The 14,428-nt window shown below is 42.6% G+C and overlaps 1 protein-coding gene across 6 annotated transcripts in view; it reads left to right on the forward strand.

Annotated features, from left to right (window-relative positions):
- ttc39a (tetratricopeptide repeat domain 39A) overlaps nt 1–14,428 on the forward strand; it is a 138,099-nt gene that overhangs the window by 62,404 nt on the left and 61,267 nt on the right. For all 6 annotated transcript variants that reach the window (XR_011887994.1, XR_011887995.1, XM_072273763.1 and 3 more), the window contains 4 exons: nt 1,231–1,339; nt 5,410–5,477; nt 5,580–5,639; nt 12,442–12,603. Coding sequence is in view for 4 of the 6 variants with exons in the window: in XM_072273763.1 (XP_072129864.1) it covers nt 1,231–1,339; nt 5,410–5,477; nt 5,580–5,639; nt 12,442–12,603 (399 nt within the window). In the remaining 2 variants the exon portion in view is untranslated. The remainder of the gene's footprint in view (nt 1–1,230; nt 1,340–5,409; nt 5,478–5,579; nt 5,640–12,441; nt 12,604–14,428) is intronic.

Consider the following 14,428-nt stretch of genomic DNA (forward strand, 5'->3'; position numbering starts at 1 on the left):
TTGTTCTGCATGTTGCTGGGTGTGGCGTACCATCAAGATTCATCCACCCTCGATGGGATGGGGTTATTCAATATGGGATGAGATTGGAATTGATGAGTATTTTCACACTGTGATAGATAAGTTTGAGCAAACTCACTGCATTAAGCCAATAAACTGCTTTTCTAAGCATTGAATGAAAGTCATATCAGTTTAATTTTCATTGCTGTAGTCAGCTGATCTTGATTTAATTCATAGTGATGCACCATCTCATTTCTGCGAGTCTCCTTTTTTTAAAGTGCCTTTGTACACCACTGCCCTGTGAACTGTGATTCATTGTTCAGCCCTCATGTTTATGGGAATGTTGAAAAACTATCACATTTCACAAATTATCTTAGTGAGAGTTCAACAGTGGGTCGTCTTCATGAGCGTGTGAATTTTAACTAGGGAAGGGACTGATTAACAGCAATATATTCTGTTTGCTCAACAAACAGGTTTTTGGGATCAAACACAAAACGCTGGAGGAATTTAGCATCTGCAGAATCTCTTGTGTTTAAGATGTTTGGGATCCTTTAGAAAGAAAAATGAAGACTGCTCTAATTTTGAACAATCATCAGTCATTTGTGTTTGATAATATTATAGAAGATTCAGATAAAAAGAAATTGCATTTCCTTAGCACCTCAGGGCATCTCAAAATTATTTACAAAGCGTGAAATACATTTGAACTTCAGTCAGAGTTGTAACAAGGTGTGATCTTAGATAGGTAAAGATTAAATCCTGTAAAATCCTATTGCAACTGAAACGGCTTTTGATACAATGGAAGAATGGTTCAGAATGTTACATTAACATCCAGGTGCTGAAATTAGCTTTTCCTGTGGATTATCTGACACACCCACTGGATCTGAGTCCAAAAGAACTGTGAAAAGCACTGATAAGACAAAGAGATAGCTGAGGGTGTATGTGATATAGCAAACTGCAATTACAACAATTGTGAACAACTGGAGTGCCACGTGGGTGGCCATAAGTATGGCTATGTACAGACCATAATGGAAACGTCTGTAAAGGATGGAAAGTTATTGAATGGTTTATTGTATATAATTTTATTTTTGAATAAAGTATATTTTGAAATAATAAAAAAACCTAAAATAAATTGTTTAAAGATTTAATACTCTATACAGTTTATCAAAAATTGCTCTTGTAGCACAAGTAATAGCAAGAATGTTAACTTTGTACTAAAGAGACTCCTGTCTTTAGGAATTTGGTCTGGAACAACTGCAGGAAGGAGCATCCACTGAAAACTTTCGGGCTCTTCTTTGTACCATGTTGCTTCTGTGTTATCACACATTCATGAGTTTTGTACTGGGTGAGTACTGCTTTTACCCTGATTGCCACATACAGTACATTGTTTTAATGATTAGTACAAATTTTCAGTTTAATTGACCAGGTCTGTTTTACCACACAAACTTTATTAAAGGAGAAAGAGCAAATATCTTTTTGGTTAAGAGTGCTTAACTATTTTGTAATGGAGTAAATACAGATTTTCTTGAGCTGCCTCGGCAGTAGGCTGACAAATAACTTGACAAAGAGTTATGGGTAGCTACAGATAGCTCACAAAATCGATGTTCATATAAAACAGTTTTTCATTAAGTTTATTACTTTTCAAAAAATACGCCGTAGATCTTTCACATCACAAAGACTCTACAATGTAATTCATTGCCATCCTCTTAAAGGCATTTAGAGATGGGTAGCAAATGCTAGTCTTGTCACTAATGCCCACATCTCACATAAATAAATAATATGATGATTAATAAATGCACCAGAATGTCCCAACTTTCACATGACAATTTTCCATTCATTCCTCCTTATATATTTTTTCCACTTGCCATGCCTTTTCCATACTTCACTACAGCAGCAGTTGGGGAGGGGTGGCAGTTTGAGAATTCATGAGCAATACCAACAAACTAAACTTTAACCTATTATTGTGATAAAATTGGGAAAAGTTACTCAATGCATACTACAATGAGTATTGTCATTAGAGGCCTTAAATTTGATGCTTGAAATTTGGTTACCAATAATCTAAGCATCGTGCTTAGCAAAGCATTATCTCAAAATCAAATAAAACTGCAGTCTTAAGATCACTGAAATCACTTTCCACTAGATATGTAATTAAATGAAATAAATAAATGGCTCTTTAAATTTTTCATTATGTTACCTGCAATGTGCTCTAACTGCTAGATAATAGGAAATAGCCAACATCAAAATAAGAGCCTAGAAAATTATTGTATTTGTTGAAAACATTTTGTATATCTTCCTTCTGGCAAAAAACACTTTTGTGACACAGAATTTGGAAGCATAGCTATGTGACTCTTGCTGATCATGGAATTTAATGTGCTCATTCTGATTGTGAATTGTTTTGTTGTCCGCAGAAATAATCCATTCTTAAAATATTAGTAATGAAAGTATATTTTCCATAGTAAGATTTAATCCTGAGTAAGCTCTCTCAAGATGAGAGTATTACTCTCAAGAATAGGTAGAGAAACTTGGCAAATTCCCGCAGAGAGGGGTATAAGATCAGAGGTCAAGCAGGTTTTTTTAGACCATAAGACATGGGAGCAGAATTAGGCCATTCAGCCCATTGAGTCTGCTCCGCCATTCCATCATGGCTGATCCTGGAGCCCACTCAACCCCATACACCTACCTTCTTGCTGTATCCTTTGATTAAAGCCCTACAGAGTTTAAGAGGAGAAATTAATCTGAAGAAACAAGGTAATCATTTCTTTGACAAAATAAAGAAGTACAAACTGATTCATGTATTTTTGGTTAAATTTGTTTGACTTAATTTTGAAGAATTTAATGGGTATTAGGAAAAAAACGCAGATTTAAATTAAATGAAAATATATTGATAATTTAATATTAGGAGGATGGGCAAATATTTTGAGATTTCCTCCTTAGCCATTGTTTTTGATCTCACCCTCTCAAATGCAGTATGCTCCACACAGTCTTGGAGTTTTTTCAACTCTGGGCTGGGTTATGCACATTGCAAATGTTTATAGCCATCTCTGCATTTATGGTTGTTTCAATGATTAAGACTTTTAAACATCGAGATCCAAATGGATGTACTATTGCACGAAAATCAAGTGTGTCACGTCCACATCAGTCACAACAGTCCTCCATACTTCATCATGTGTAACCTGTTTCAACTTGGGAAAGGTCATGTTAACAGGAAGTGATATCCTTTCTGAAGCGTTGATTACCCCAGTGTGTTTAATTTGAATTCATTATCATTATCTTTGAAAATCTCTATGGTATTGCAATTTCCCTGAGCGATTTATGTCCCCCACCCTACAAAATGAATGCACGGATCATAGATTTCAAAGCTTCATTTGCTGTGGTTCCTCTAGTATCTCGCTTTTTTGATCTGTGCCTGCTTGGACCTGGTATTGGACCCAAGATCCAATTGATTTCAAAAAGGATTTTAGTGCTGGGAGTATCGAGGGAAAGATAATTCTCTTTTAAAATAATTTCTATTTTTAATGATGGTTGTGGTTATTACTTTTAATTATTTACTTCAGTGTAATTATTTATAAATGTCTCTGAAATATTTATGGACTACTGGAGTTATAGAGTACTACAGCACAGAAATAGGCCCTTTGGTCCATCTAGTTTGTGCTGGCCTGGTTTTCTGCCTAGTTCCATAAACCCGGACCTGGACCCAGACCATGCCCTCCATATCTGTCTCATCCATATATCTGTTCAATCTTCCCTTAAATGTTCCAATTGACCCAGCTTCTACCACTTCTGCCGGCCAGCCTCCAAACCGGTGTGGAATCCAGTGGCGTGCAGCTGGCTCTGGCACCTCCTTTGCTAGCAGCTGCATCAGGCGACCCGCGGCTTGAGGGCCTTGTCCGTGCCTGGGAGAATGAAGCAGGCTGCAACATGATGCAACAAGTCCTGCTCCATCGCTATTAGCAACACGCTGATGGGATAGACCTGCCATACTTGATGTTCTTAATATCCTGTGGTGTCTTGTGATGATATTTAAAAAAAAGATTTAAATTGCACCTTGGACCCAGAGAGGCCACTGCATCCAAGCACATCACCATCATCTGGAGGTCTGTGAAGGGCAAATTGTGTCTTACTAACTTGATTGAGGTTTTGATGAGGTGCTGAGGGTTTTTAATGAAGGTAGAGATGTGGATTAGGATGCATGGGATCCATAGTGAAATGGCTGCTTGGACCCAGATATGGTTTGCCCATAGAAGACAGAGGATACTGGTCAGAGGCTTATTCCAGCTGGAGAACAGTGGTTGTTCTATGATTACTGGTGTTCGGCAGGGATCTGTGCTGTGATCGCTGCTGTTTCCGATGTATACAAGTGACCTTGAAGAAAATGTAGATGTGTGGGTTAGTAAGTTTGCGGATGATATAAAGATTGGTGTTGTTGATAGCGTAGAAGACTGGCAAAAAGAAAATACAATGAGATATGGATCAGTTACAGATATGGGTGGAAAAATGGCAGATGGAGTTTAACCTGGTCAAATGTGAAAGGTTGAACCTTGGTAAGTCAAATACAAAAGGACAGTATTACACTGTTCAGGGCAAGATTCTGGTTACACAGTATGGTGGGGTGGTTAAGAAGGCATAAGGTATGCTTGTCTTTACTAATCGAGGCATTGAGTTCATAAATCAGGAAATTATATTGCAGCTTTATAAAACTGTAGTTGGGCTGAAGTATTGCACACAGTTCTGGTCACCTCATTATAGGAAGAATATCAAGGGTTTTGAGAGACTGCAAATGAGGTTTACCAGGATGCTGCCTGGATTAGAGGGAATGTGCTGTAACTAGAGGTTGTACAAACATGACTAATTTTCTCTGGAGTGGTGGAGACTGAGGGGAGATCCATTAGAGGGTTATAAGATTATTGGAAGCATAGATAGAATAGGCAGGCAATATTTTTTTCCAAAGTGTCAATACCAGAGGGCATGCATTTAAGGTGAGAGGGTGTAATTACAAAGGAGATGTGAGGGACATGATTTTTACCCAGAGAGTGTGGATGACTGGAATGCACTGTCTGGGGTGGTGGTAGAGGCAGAAACATTTTAAAGGGACGTTTAGATAGGCGCATGAATGTGAGGAAAATGGAAGTATAGGGATATGATCTAGTCAGAAGGGATTAGTTTAGTTTTTCATTTAATTACTAATTTATTTGGTTTGGCACAACATTGTGGGCTGAAGGGCCTGTTCTTGGCTGTACTGTTCTATGTTCTATGTACAGGTCTAAAGTAGCCACTGAGTATTTATCAGTCTGTAAAATCTTTTAATTTTATTACTGAGATTTCAAGTGAAAAATAAATGAAACCTTTTTAAAACTGTCAGCGTGGCATTAATATAATACAATGCCCTAAATGAATTTAACTTGTAATTCTGAACAGGCACCGGTGAAGGCAATGTTGATGATGCAGAACGTTTACTGTTACCTTTTCTTAAACGGTATCCAAAGGTAGGAATTATGAGGAGAGCAGAAATAGTTGTTTTAACATATTTATTTTGGCATTGATGTGATTATCAAATCTGCAATCTTTTTCTTCATCTATTCCTGCAGGGTGCTATCTTCCTGTTCTTTGCAGGTAGAATTGAAGAAATCAGAGGCAATATTGACATAGTAAGTAATGAGTAGTTAGATTAAAAAATAATTTTACTACTGTTATCTGCCAAGTAGTTAGGTAGAGCAGATTGCCAGATGGCAACGTTGATTTTTATTTTTTAATTTAATGAATTCACACCAATGTTCCCGCTAAGGTGCACGCCCACATCTTTTGCTACTAGGACACAAAGGAATTTTAAACTCCGCACAAAAGGTTGTCACCCTCTACCTCGTTGGCATGTTAAGTATAATTCACAATCAAATTTCCTTTTCTGGTTTCTGAAGGGTGTGAAGCGCAAAGGAACTGCTGTCCATTTAAAGCGGAATGGCTTATTATTCTTCGAATAGCTTCAGGGTTACTTCCACTTAAAAATTCAGTGTTTACATGTTGTCGTCCCTTGGCAAAACATTGCACAGTGCAAGATTTTTGTGCACACTGGTCATTACAAATTAGAGGGAACACTGATTCACACTGACTTATTTCAAAGAGATGTAGCTATCAACTATTTCTGTATTGCAAAGAGTGAACTTACCATTAGTTTACAAATGAAGTTGGTAAGTAGATTGAGCAACGCAAGTAAGTGTAACAATTTTTATCTAATTTGCGAAACATATTATATGCCCATCTTTTCTGCAACATTGGAGTGACTCAAAGTCAAAGTCTGTCCCGAGCCTCGTGGCCCATCAGCCGGTGCTTATGCCGGTTTCTCATTGGAGTGACTACAGCATGTTTGATTAGAACATTTTTGTGAATCATGTTGGATTCAGCTCACCCCATTTAAAAGCTCGTCTGGTGATGCAAGGCCTTGCCTCCTGCCAGAGCTGACATCATTTTATAACAGTTTGTAAAAGTAGTTCAGAAATGTTTAACAGCTAATCAAATTGCTCCAGGTCAGAGGTTCCTGACCTTTTTTATGCCATGGAGCCTTACCATTAACTTGTTTAGGTAACTTAAGAAAAAGCAGATAAAAAAATTAAAATAATTAAAACCCTATTACAGAAATAATGGAAAGGATTAGGAAATACAAATAAGGCAAATTTAATTATATATTTTACTTTATTTACATTATTCAGTCTCTATGGTAGGAAGCCTCATACACATGAATGGGGTCACAGATCCTGCAGTAAGTCTCCTGTGAAGGATAAAAGATGCAGATTTCCCAGCTTCATTCTACTGGACTGTGCATTGAGTTCAGTGATAGAGCAGAAGTGGGTATGGACTGGCATCTGTCACTTAGCAGGTCCTGCACTTCACTAGCTGGGGAAGACTGAACTCTGAGGTTCCCCGCAGAATCACCAGCCTGGAGTTGAATTGATATTACACCACCTTGGGCTAGAAAAGTCACACAATGTCTGATAAAAGGTGTTGTCCTGCTGATTGAATATCACGAATTATTTTTGCATTTGGCAGTGGGAATTACACCTTCCTCATCAATTTAATTTTGGTACACCCCTCCACCGTCCCAGATGCCATTAAGAGTAAATTTCCAATGTAATGTTCAACCTCAACAGCAGTAATTTACTCACAGAATAATCAGCATTTACTACGGCTGGGTCACTTGGAGGAGGCTGTATGATGTTGAAAGACCTGAAACACCCGATGATTCCAGGAACATCACTGAAGATGTGTCCAGAAGCATCAATAGATGTATGTACACAGTTTAGACCCTGAGTTAATCAGTGACAACCAGGAAAGACTGGGTGACAACCGCGAAAAGAGTGGTGACGACCGGCAAGTCAGTGACAGCCCGGAGAGACGGCAACCAGGGCAGAACAGGCTGGCAACCCAATCTGTGTCCTCTGAGAGGAGGACCCCCACAAAAGCTACAATGAATCTAAGGGAAAGATACCCCCAGGGGTGCCCGAGAGGGGGGTAGGATGAGCACCCCAGTCGGATGGACACAACGACATCAGACCCAGGCAATGAACAAACGGCGATGAGGAAGCAGTGTGCATGTGGCAAAATCTGCGAGAACGATCGCGGCTTGAAGATTCACCAAGCGAGGATGAAGTGTTTGGCGGGAGCAGGAGCAGCACAACGCGCAGGTGTCCAACCTGGCGAGACGAAGGAGGGGCCAGGCCCGGAGTCACCCCAGAGTGCCCAGAACCTCCAAGTGTTGCAAACGAATCCCTCTAACATGAAGTCTAACAGGAGGCGGATCAAATGGCCTGCAGCTAACATGACTTCACTGTGGAAGCAGTTTGATGAAGATGTTAACCAAATTCTGGAGGCAACGGTGAAGGGAGGGGTTGATAGGAAGCTGCAAGCCATGACAACAATTATTGTCAGTATCACAGCTGAACAGTTCGGAGAAGAGGAGAAGGAAGGCTCCAAAACATCTTACTCGAAGAACCGAAGAGCATTGAGGATCCAGAACATCAGGCAGGAGATGAAAGCGCTGAAGTCCCAATACAAGGAGGCAGGAGAAGAGGAGCACATTGGCTTGGCCCAGCTGATGTGCATACTACGGAAGAAGATCAGGGTCCTCCGCCGGGCAGAGTGGCATCGGAGGCGGCGTCGTGAAAGAGCTCGAAAACGTGCTGCCTTTATCGCCAACCCCTTCAAGTTCACTAAGGAGTTGCTGGGGGAGAAGCGCAGTGGGAAACTGGCCTGTTCGCAGGAAGACATAGACCAACATCTGAAGAAAATATATAATGATCCTGAAAGAGAGCAGGAGTTGGGAGAGTGCGACATCCTAATAGACCCACCTGAACCGGATGTGCAGTTCGACATGTCAGAGCTGCAACTGAAGGAAGTTAGAGAGGTCGTCCGCAAAGCAAGGGCAAGCTCGGCTCCAGGACCAAGCAACACCTCGTACAAAGTGTACAAGAATTGCTCCAAACTCCTGCTTTGTCTGTGGAAGATCCTGAGAACCTTCTGGAGAAGGGGGAAGATCCCAGAACAGTGGAGAGTGGCTGAAGGGGTGTGGATTCCGAAGGAGGAAAATGCCACCCAGATAGATCAGTTTCGCATCATCTCCCTGCTGTGCGTCGAGGCAAAGATCTTCTTCAGTGCAGTTTCTAACCGGATGTGCACCTAGCAAAGAACACCTATATTGATATATCAGTCCAGAAGGGTTGGCATTTCAGGGATGCCGGGCTGTCTGGAGCACATCGGTGTGGTGACACAGCTCATCAGGGAGGCCAGAGAGAACAAGGGCAACCTGTCAGTATTGTGGCTCGACCTGGCAAATGCATATGGCTCCATTCCACACAAGCTGGTGCAGCTCACACTGACCAAATATCAGGTCCCCAGCAGAATCAGAGACCTTATCGCTGATTAGTACAGCAACTTCAGGATGAGGGTCTCTTCAGGAGCAATTACATCAACCTGGCACAAGGTGGAGATCGGCATCATCACAGGGTGCGCTATCTCAGTGACACTTCTCCCTAGCCATGAACATGCTCACTAAGTCTGCTGAACCAGAGCGCAGAGGGCCCAGAATGAATTCCACTCAACGGCAACCACCTATCAGGGCATTCATGGATGACCTCACAGTCACCACAGAATCAGTCCCAGGCTGCCGGAGGATTCTGCAAGGGCTCGAAAAGCTGGTGGAGTGGGCCCGGATGCGTTTCAAACCTGCCAAATCAAGATCGAAGGTGCTGAGGAAAGGGAAGGTGGAGAACAAGTTCCAGTTTAGCATCGCAGGCACAACCATCACAGAAAAGCCAGTCAAGAGCTTAGGCAAAGTTTTTGACATCTCTTTAAGGGACACAACATCCATTCAGGCAACCTGCACCGAGTTGGATGGCTGGTTGAAATCTGTGGACAAGTCTGGCCTACCTGGGAAGTTTAAAGCCTGGGTGTATCAGCATGGCATTCTTCCCAGAATCCTGTGGCCCCTCCTCTTCTATGCAGTTCCGATCTCAACGGTCGAAACCTTAGAGGGGAGGGTTAGCAACCACCTCAGGAGATGGCTGGGCTGCCAAAGAGCCTGAGCAGCATCGCACTCTATGGACACCACAACAAACTGCAACTGCCCTTCAAATCCTTGGAGGAAGAATTCAAGGTAACAAGAGCCAGAGAAGTGCTACAGTATAGGGACTCAAGTGACCCGAAGGTGGCTAGAGCAGGGATCCAAGTAAGTACTGGCAGGAAGTGGAGGGCAGAGGAAGCTGTTCAGGAGGCAGAGGCGAGGCTGCGTCACAGGAGGCTGGTGGGAGTGGTCACACGAGGCCGAGCTGGGCTAGGATCATTTCCAACTCCCCAAATGGACACCAGAGGGAAGGAAAGGCCTCGTCTAGTTCAGGAGGAGGTGAGGGCAGTAGTGGAGGAGACGAGAGCCTGCAAGGCGGTGGGAATGAAGCAACAGGGAGCTTGGACAAGATGGCAGAATGTGGTTGAGAGGAAAGTGACCTGGGCTGATCTTTGGAAAGCCGAACCACACCGCATCCAATTTCTCATCCAGGCAGTGTACGATGTGCTTGCAAGCCCATCAAACCTGCACACATGGGGCAAGGCGGAGTCATCTGCGTGCCCACTGTGCTCCAAGCGAGGAACCCTGGAGCACATCCTCAGTGGCTGTGCAAGGGCACTTGGTGAGGGATGGTACAGATGGAGGCACGATCAGGTCCTGAAGACCATCGCTGAAGCCATCAGCGCAGGAGTTGAGTGGGTGAAGCGGTCCCGACCCTCCAAGCAGACCATTGCCTTTGTCAGAGCTGGGGAGCAGCCAATACCTGCCAAAAGAACATCTGCAGGCATTCTGACCTCTGCAAGGGACTGGCAGCTGTTTGTGGACCTCGAAGAGCAGCTGAAGTTCCCCAACCATATTGCAGCCACCACCCTGCGACCAGACACTGTCCTAGTGTCTGAGTCTACTAAGCAAGTGGTGCTGCTGGAGCTGACAGTCCCATGGGAAGATAGCTTGGAAGAGGCCCTTGAAAGGAAGCTCTCCAAGTACGCGGGACTGGTCAGCAACTGTCAGCAGGCTGGATGGAGAGCGAGGTGTCTCCCACTGGAGGTTGGTTGTAGGGGATTCATAGCCCGTTCTTTAGTTAGAGCCTTCAGCATTTTGGGCATCGAGGGAGAGAGGAAGAGGAGAGCCATCCGCAGTACCACCGATGTGGCAGAGAGGGCCTCAAGATGGCTGTGGCTCAAAAGAGGGGAGCCATGGAGTCATAAGTAACTAGCCATCTGGACACAAGCTGGGGTCTGATCAGCCCCGGCTGGGTCACCTGGAGGAGGTTGTATGATGTTGAAAGACCCGGAACACCCGATGATTCCAGGAACATCACTGCAGATGTGTCCAGATGCATCAGTAGATGTATGTACACAACCCTAATGATCTGCTTAAAACCACACCATTAAAATGTCTAACAGTGATACTACATTTGTTGTTCTCAGTATGATCTGTGGCCTCCATACAGAAAAAACAATCCTTTTGCAGATTTTATGTTGGGGCCACTCTGACCCCTTCACGAACACTCTCTTACCGCACTGCCATCACTGCAGAATCCATTGAACCACTGGTGACTGCGTCCAGTAGATGGAGCTGTTGCTTACTGGGCTCTGACACTTTGAGCTCAAAGTTCATAGTAAAATTTATTATCAGAGTACATACATGTCACCACATACAACCCTGAAGTTCTCTTTCCTGAGGGTATACTTAGCAAACCTACAGAACAGTAACGGTAAACAGGATCAATGAACAACAAACTGTACAAACGTAGATATAAGTAAGTAGCAATAAATAATGAGAGCGTGAAATAACAAGATAAAGAGCCCTTAAGGTGAGATCATCGACTGTGAGAACAGCAGAAACAGAATAGGTGTAGTTATTCTCTTTTGTTCAAGAGACCGAGGGTTGAGGGGTAGTAACTGTTCTTGAACCTGGTGGTGCGAGTCCTGAGGCACTTGTACCTTCTATCTGCTGGCAGCAGTGAGAAAAGAGCATGGCCTGGGTGGTGAAGATCCTTGATGATGGATGCTGCTTTTCTATGACAACATTTCATGTAGATGTGCTCAATGGTTGGGAGGGCTTTACCCGCGATGTACTGGGCCGAATCCACTATCTTTTGTAGGATTTTCCGCTCAAAGGCATTGGTGTCCCATTACCAGGCTGTAATGCAGCCAGTCAGCACACTTTCCACCGCACACCCATAGAAGTTTGCCAAGAGTTTTGATGACATGCTGAATCTCCACAGACTCCTGAGGAAGTAGAGGTGCTGTTGTGTTTTCTTTGCAATTATATTTATATGATGGGTCCAGGACTGGTCCTCTGAGATAGTGACACCCAGAAATTTAAAGTTACTGACCCTCTCCGCCTGTGGGAGTCCTCTCTGAAAGTAATCCACCTGCTGTGATGCATTTAACTCACAACATATCAATGGGGAATGTGTTACACACAGAAAATTAACAACACTGCTCTGTGAAGCTCCAACCTTTATGCAAGTTTCACTAACAGTGTTAGGGTGACAAACTGACAAAAAATTGTGTGGAGCTATTTCTACATCCATTTTGCTTTGCGTAGTCTGTTCATTTGAATCACTGCTGCTCTTGGTTACATATATATTGCCCTTTGGTGACTGAAAGCAACCTAAAATAATGATATCCCACATCCTCCCTACTCCTGACAAACTTCCCCCAGAATAAGAAAAAGCTTGTTAAGTATAAACTATGTGCTTTTCTTTCTCCCTAGTTACCAAATTTACATCCAGGCTCTTTAAAAAGCAGCTATCAATTTTGAACCAAATGAAATAAGCTGTCCTGACAGATTGGAGTGGAACAGTACTTCAAAGAAGTATAATGTACAAAGCCTTACTGAAAATGGAAGTTAACCATTTTGATTTATTTACTTTCTCCGTTGTTCTTCAGGCTATTTCACGCTTTGAGGAGTGTTGTGAGGCCCAGCAACACTGGAAGCAGTTTCATCACATGTGCTACTGGGAGCTGATGTGGTGTTTTACTTTCAAGCGCCAGTGGAAAATGGCATATTTCTATGCTGATCTACTGAGTAAAGAAAATTCGTGGTCTAAGGTGAGAATAGCTTTAGATGAGGTATTGCTTGGGAAATCGTCTTTCCTATTAATCTGCATGCTCCCTCAGACACTGGGCAGATTTTGACATTTGTGCTTTGGCGTATACAGCACTGTTGTGGCTTGGGTTCAAATGTTGCACCTAGAACTTAGCTCGCCAGCCTAGAGGACTGGCGAGTAGCTAATGTTGTTTCATTTTTCGAGAAGGGAAGCAAGGATAATCCTGGGAACTGTAGACCGGTGAGTCTTAAGTCAGTGGTAGGGAAGATAGGCACATGAATGTGAGGAAAAGGGAAGGATACGGATGTTTTGTAATTAGAAGAGATTAGTTAAATTAGCCATTTGATTACTAATTAATTGGTTTGGAACAATGTTATGGGCCAAAGGGTCAGTTCCTGTACTGTACTGTTCTATGTTTTATGAGAAAAGGTTTTGCCTTTTCATGGGTTCCAGTGACAAATCCTAATTTTGTTTAGCATTATCAGTGCAGAGAGAATTTTGAATAAAATAATCTGTAAAATGACATTTGCAATGATCTATTAATCCAGCAAGGAAGCCAATGCCTTTCCAAATTTCCTCGAGCTCACACCAAAAACTGCTCAAGACTGACATTGGCAATGGTAAGCCGACCACACCGCCTTAGTAAATGAACTTGCACCATTCTTTAGACTCCTGCTGTCAGTGTGTAGGCCATTGCTGATTAGCCGTGAGCTATCGTGCCAGCAGAGCACAGCATTCCTCGACCCACTGTCAGAACTTGTGCTGCTCAGCCAGTGGAATCTGCCTTGGAGCACTGGCATTGAAGTATGTTGTTTGGGAAATTGCATAATATCCATAAATCATGAAGCAAATTTGCTCTAGAGGTGGAATTAAAAAAAAAATAAAGACCAGGACACTTAGCACACTGATGTTTATATTTTAGTTGACTAATTATCAACTTGCAGCAATAGCTCTGCCAGCATTTGCCTGTCCTGCTGAATGTTTCCAGCATTTTCCATTTTTATTTCAGAATTTGTGTTTAAAGTTTGTACCATTTTCTGATTTCCACATATTGAGGGGACAAACTTCACAGGACTGCCACTGATTCATAGGCCGAGTTTTAATTTTTATTCATTTTAGCAATGCAGCTTAAAACATTGCTTTTACTCGTTGTTCTTGTTTGTCATTTGCCTGTCAAGTTGCTAATAACTCCAAAAGGAATTGTAATTAATCAATTTCAATCTGTCAGTGTTTTCCTTTTATTTATGGAGTGAAGGCATTGCTGGTAAGGCCAGCATTCATTGGCCATCCCTTGCTGCCATCACCAACCATCTGATGAGATACTCCCATCACGCACTCGAACAAGATTAGCTTCAACAATGATACAGGAATGGGATACGTTTGCAAATCTGACTTGGGAACACCACCTCTTTTTGGTTCCTTTACACCTCTACTGCCTTGCCTTGTCCATCTGGTTCCAGTCATAAATTAGTGAGGTGCTATAAGAGCAGCCTAGGCGAATTACTGCTGTGCATTTTGGAAGACAGTGTGCGTTCTGGAGTGAATGATTGTTTATGATAGTAGATGGAGTGCCAATCAATTGGGCTTCAGTGCTGTGCCGTAGCAAAGCTCATCCAGTACGCAGTCATGCTCCTGATGTGTGCCAAGTAGATGGTGGAGAGGTGTAAAGAGGTGAATCACCTGCTGCAGAATACCAAGCATTTTACAGGAGTTTCTCATCAATGATGACTGGCAGAATGTTGCTGGTGGCAATTGTAGATTGTTACTGTTTCGGATAAACAATGACTTTAACTATAGCTGTTCTTATATTTTATTCCTCACACATT

Source organism: Mobula birostris, chromosome 12, assembly GCF_030028105.1.
Source record: "Mobula birostris isolate sMobBir1 chromosome 12, sMobBir1.hap1, whole genome shotgun sequence".
In the NCBI taxonomy this organism is placed as follows: domain Eukaryota; kingdom Metazoa; phylum Chordata; class Chondrichthyes; order Myliobatiformes; family Myliobatidae; genus Mobula; species Mobula birostris.